The 6,000-nt window shown below is 36.3% G+C and overlaps 1 protein-coding gene across 1 annotated transcript in view; it reads right to left on the bottom strand.

The window, feature by feature from the left end:
• Window positions 1-210: 210 nt before the first annotated feature.
• CDH8 (cadherin 8) overlaps window positions 211-6,000 on the bottom strand; it is a gene marked incomplete at its 3' end in the record, with an annotated part of 355,245 nt that continues 349,455 nt past the window's right edge. Inside the window, exons 10-11 of the mRNA XM_084256775.1 lie at window positions 2,080-2,331; window positions 211-704 (exon numbers count right to left, since the gene is read on the bottom strand). Coding sequence (XP_084112901.1) covers window positions 211-704; window positions 2,080-2,331 — 746 coding nt within the window. The remainder of the gene's footprint in view (window positions 705-2,079; window positions 2,332-6,000) is intronic.

The raw sequence follows: 6,000 nt of genomic DNA, 5'->3' as shown, positions 1-6,000 counted from the left end.
CACACTCCACAAGATTTATAACCTCCTAACAAATACTTTTTAATTTTTATTGTTAATTTTTTGGTTCAACATTAAAATGTAGTTGAGTTTATAGATGATCGGTGCTAAACTTGCCTCTAAAACAAATAGCCACATTTTGCTTGTATCTAAGGGGAGTGACCCTAGAATATTACAGAATGCTCAGTTCCTTGATTTATTTATAATCCACTGTCAAGTTTCTTTGTCACTTTCACCAACAGAGTAGAGTTCACCCAGCCTCTTAAAGCGGGGACCCCAGTCACTGAGGTAGTCAAAATTCTGGTCTGAGTCTGAGGTGGTAGACTCCAAGGAGCTGAGGGAGCCAGCAACAGACCCTCGCCCTTCATAGCCGTAAATCTGAATGGAGTCATAGGGTGGGGCTGTGGGGTCATTATCTGCCTCGTGGAGCCGCACATTAATAAATTCATCAACATCGACACCATTCGGGACTGGAGCAAGCCCTTGCCTTGGCATAAACTGCAAATCTGGTTTAATATCCTTACGGGGTAGAAATCCATTAATTCCATCAGGGTTTTGTAAAGTTGCAATGTCAAAAGCCTCCGTGTCTTCCTCGCCTCCTCCTTCATCATCGTAGCGGATGATGTTTTCTCGAACGTCTTCATCATCTTTAATAATCAATGGCTCATTTTTATGTCGCCGCAGAGTCACAAACAGCACCACGATGACTGTAGGAGAAACATGAAATAATAATTAGCCAGCTAGCATATGATTTCACAAGCATCACACCGTGTATGGTAAGCAATAGGGACATTATCGAAAAGTTTATGAGCAGGCAGCTCTAATAACATCTTGCGAATTTAGCTAAACAACTTTCTGAAGGATAAGCGTGGAGTTTTGAGTGAGTGCTAATCCAGGTTGCTTCTGTTTATTACCTGGTGATGAAACTGGGTTAAAAGAATGCATTTGCATGTATCCCCCGTGCAAGCTGCACTTAATGCTGCTCTAGTGTGAATGGCACAGAATGGAAAACAGCACAGAGCGTAACTAACTTGCTGGGTATCTGGCAAGTATCTTTTTTCTAAAAGGAAAAAAAGGAGCAGAATAGATCCTATCTAGTATGTTCCGTCTTTTACCCATTCTTCAAGACTCCCTCCAAATAATGTGCATTCATAGATGCAGTGTGATAGATCGAGATGAATGCCAAATTTGTTTGGCAGTTTTTGTCTTGTTTGAAGCCAGGAATGGCTCTGAGAAAGTAGGTTAAAGGTGGGTAAAAGGAAAGGAACAGGTACCCAACCAGGCAGATGGGTCAAATAAAACCTCGGTCTGTGGGGTAAAATGTGTCAGGAAATGTTGCTCAACCCAGGGCACTGGGTGAGCAGAGCTGATGTAGTCAGGAAGGTCGAAACTGACATTAACTTGATTCTTAGGTGTTTTATTGCTTAAGAGCAGGATAAGATATAAATTTCTCTTGTATATCTTCCCACTGTCTAATCTCATTTTATAATTGGATTTTTTAATGGGAAAGTTATAGAAGCCTTCCTTAATTTGCAGTCTTCATTTTAATTTGGTTTTCATATCAAGAAAAATATCTGAGGCACACAATGTAATTTTGTGGGAAATATATATATATATGTTTGTTTGCTCATTTCTTTTCTTTTTATTTCACCAAACTTTGTAATTTGGATGAATTCAACCAATCTATACATTGCTTAGATGAAAGGCATTTTGGACATGTAAAGAACCTTTTTGAAATAAGCTGGTGTGCATGAGAAGATTTTGAGTTTGCCTTATATAAAGATGCTATTGTAACCACGTAAAGGCCCATCCCCACTTCCACCACCATTTTACTTCTTTTGTATTTTCACAGGTGATGGGATTAAAAAGGCACCAAATAGTCCTCTCCAATTGGACATGTATCATCACAACATTTTTTTCTTTTCACCTTCCCTTAGTGACCTTAGACCTGGGAAGTGCGAGGAAATTCCTCTTCCCTCAAAGAATACTGATACCTGGCTAGGTCAAGGTTTGCTGTCCTTATTTACAGTCATTTATGAACCAGAAAAATGGTGACCATCAGGCTATGAAGGAAATACGTACCTAGCAGCAAAATGATGCATGCTAATATGGCAATTAAGGCGCCCATACTGAGTCCAATCGGAAGGACATAAGCTTCAACATTACAAGACTGGACAACACCATCACTGCTGCAGCCACAGACCCGGATGGTCAGGGTGCTGGTGCTGCTCAGAGGCGGATTTCCACTATCACTGATTATGATTGGTAAAAGATAGACTTCTTGCTTCTGGCGGTTGAATCCATTATGCTTTGCCAAAATGCTGAGGGAATTATCTGGAAAAAGTGAAAATTACAATAGTTTGCATCATTTCAAAATGGCTGCCCAAACAACACTTGTTTTTCTAGTTCATAAATCCTCTGCAAACCTCAAGACATTCCCAGCTCCACTGAACCACTTGCCCAAACCCCTCTGCCATCTTTCCCAATTGGCAGGGACTAAAATCACCACACCCTAAAAAGCTTAATGCATGGGGCCCCATGTTGAGTTACATGGAATTTTACCATCTCCTTGGAAATGTAAAAGGCTTCTTTGATAAAAATTATCTTCAAGTGTCCTTTCAGAAGACACAAATTGCCCCAGGTCTCCAGAAATAATTTTTTTCTCATTTATGCTGATGACGCAAAATTAACTGGGTACAATGTTATCATGTTTGAAAGATATATTTGAGAAACTCTGTTTTAAAGGCTAGACTGCATAACAGTATGGCATACAAAACAACGCACTTTGTTGACTCCTGTAGGTACCTAAAGAGCCACTCATGCTCTCATTTACACTACGATATAATCACCTGCCCATGTACTGCCAATTGGAGGAGATATGCCATGTATATTAAAATTCTGTAGAGAAGACCTCAAGTGGTTACACAAATAAGAATAAAATGAGAAGCCACAGGAGCAAGTGTTATATTTTGCACATGGAAATGAATTATATTGGAATTAATTAATTCCAATTAATATAATTAATTAGCTATAATGGAATTATATACTGGTTATCTGCAGCAATACTTAAGGACATTAAGCAATACTCGAACATTTCAATTCAAAGTAAAATTGGTCAGTGAGAAGTGACTCGTCTCCAGCAGTAGACTTGTGGTTCTCAATATTTCAGCCCTCCCCCCCTCAAAAAATTGTTGTTGTTTATCCCTACCTTATGAATATTAGTCATGTTGTATGTGTATAATTACATACATAATTAATATATTTTCTTATTTTGATTAATGAGAGATACATGTCTATTCCAAAGGGGAACACTGATTATCTCACATTGATAGTTCATTCAAAAACAGCTAAACACAATTTTGGTTAATATGCCTAGGGTTATTTGAACAAAACTGTTATTTTAGTTGGAATATTGGCAAATTTGCAGAACACAGAACACAGGCTACCTCATTGTTGCTCTAGTTCATAAATCCTCATTGTTGCAGAGATCCCAGACCATTGATGTCTTAATTCCTGATTGTCATTGTCCTATTGGTTTCCAGAATATTCAACTACCTGGGTGGTCCACTCACAAGACTTTAAGTAAATGTGTTCAATATCTGTGCCATAGAAGAAGCTATACCAGGATTTCCAAAAGATGTATGAATTATATTTATTTTTGCTTTTCTAAAGATAGAAGTGACGATGTTTAATGCTTTACTAGGAAGCAGTCAAACAGGAAAAAAAAATTTCTTAACAAATTTTTTGAAATTTCTTCCAGTTGCTCTTCATTACTTAGTAATTTGAAGAGTGAAAAGAGGTCTCTAATGGAGTTAAGCAGTGATATATCAAGTGATCTAGTAACCTTTATTTCCATGATATTGAAAGAGATGCCACTAAGCTAAAAGCAGGAGAACATTATCTCAAAACAGATACAGAATATACAGCTGTGTTATATTTTCAGAAAGACAGTGACAAGTTTGAGTATAGTTAATTAGTACCAGGAACATTTGTGGGTGATTTCATATATATAGTTTAGAAGAGAAGATTTGGAAATGTGCTTCAAAATGCAATTAATAAAATTGCAATGAGCATTTTTCCCTTTTTGTGGCTGACATTATTTACATGAGAAACTTTCTTTGCATATACTACTTAGAACAATTAATGATAATACAGAAACCCAAGTAGAAATATTACTCATTGTAGAACAAAGCTAACTTCTTTATTAATTAGAAGAGCTTTGGCGGGTCTAACAATCTCCCATTACACTTGATATCTGCATGTCCTCTATATGCAAAATATTATTGGCTGAGTAAAGGGAGTCTTTGAGTCTTTTTTGCTAACTTTTCCCTGCTACCTTCAAGCCAGTGAAGGAAATTATTCACAAATTTCCTATTTGCCTTCTCATGCCACTTTATTTTACCACCATTTTTGATTGGTGCTTATAATTATTAATGCTTTCCCTCAGTTATCTCATTAGGCAAATGAAATTGTCATGACTGCACACAGAAAAAATCAAATAGCAGCTTCACACAATTCATATGCATGTATTTGAAAGTTAGTTTTAAAAAAATTTTACATGTGGCAAATATCTCCTACAAAGTTGTAGTTTGTTTCTTTGAAAGATATGTTAACTTTCTGTTGTATTGAAATCTTAATATAGTCACTTTGTCAACCTCTTTTATCATTAGTGTCGTTAACCTTGTTTAAAAGTTATCAATTATATCAAAATCACTTTTTATCATTGCTATTCATATTTAGGCAATTGTATGGAATTGATTTTTTTTCTCTACTGATTATTGATTTTTCCCAAGGTTAATTATAGAGTAACTTCTCCCTTGTTTACTGATCTTCAATGCTCAGTCTCTCACAAATCAAATTTTTGTGCATCTTCATCCTATTTGGGGCTATTATAGCCCAGTGTTCTGTTTTACTACATCAAGGAGAATGAATTCCTTCATTTCCAGACCTTTCTTTATACTCCACACACATTTGTTTCGTGCATGACTGACTGTTGAAGGAGAGATCTTGATGAGTGTTTAAAGCGGACGATTAGGCCCGGGCATATGTTCTAAGTGACAATATTCCTAAAATAGTGATATAGTTGGTTCCTTACTACTTGGCAGGTATATACCAAGTAAATAGTAAAGAAGGCTGGATAAACAATAGGTGCATAATCTTGTTCAGTTTCAAATACATGATCTTGCTTAGTTTTCAAAAGCTCATTACAGTTATGCCATGTATGGAATTTCTCTGAGATTCTGACAACAGATTAATTCTAAATAAAAATATTTACTTTTCTTAGTTTATGTCATTTAGTTTTTCCACAGCATCAGTTAGAATTTTATCATAAGTTGTTAGAGGTTGTATCAAAGGCAATCGTCTTAAAATGAAACTCAGAATTTTTACGCAATGATCTTAATATTAGAGAGACAAGTAGATTATACTCCAATAAAATGTGTTTATTAGCTCCCTAGATTCTTAACTGCTTGAGGGAGACTAGCCTTAATCAAGGTCTATTCTTGGCCTCAGCACAAGACTAGGCATTGATCAGGGAATCTATAACAACATTAATCACATTGTTTTATTTATTGGGGGTGGTTTTAGTTTTAAGGAAACCAAACACCCACCAATTCATTAGAAGCTTGCCAAGTACATTTGGAATTTCTGTTGGAGATTAGAGATTAATGTTTTTCCCCATGTGAATTGCCAGTCTGGCCTCTGCTTAGATCTCCAGTTTCATGATTAGGCACTCTTCACTCAGTTCTATGTTCTAGCCATCCTGCATTTTTCTGCATCAAGGATCTTCTCTCCAGGGATTTTATAGTTGTTCTTTCTTTTTTCTGAGACTCTCTCTATCCCTTCTTAGCCTACTATAAATTCTTAATAGTTATGGATTCTTGATGTTTGTGCTTAAATGTCACTTCTTTGTGGATAATTTCCTTCACTAGTTGTCCCCAATCTCCCTAGATAAATTAGTTAGGTAAAGTTATGCAAGCAAGCAAACAAACAACAAACAAAGCG

The sequence above is a fragment of the Talpa europaea genome (genome assembly GCF_964194135.1).
Source record: "Talpa europaea genome assembly, chromosome: 16".
NCBI lineage: Eukaryota > Metazoa > Chordata > Mammalia > Eulipotyphla > Talpidae > Talpa > Talpa europaea.
Note: the sequence above shows the minus strand (reverse complement) of the source record. Positions and strands in the feature narration are given on the sequence as shown.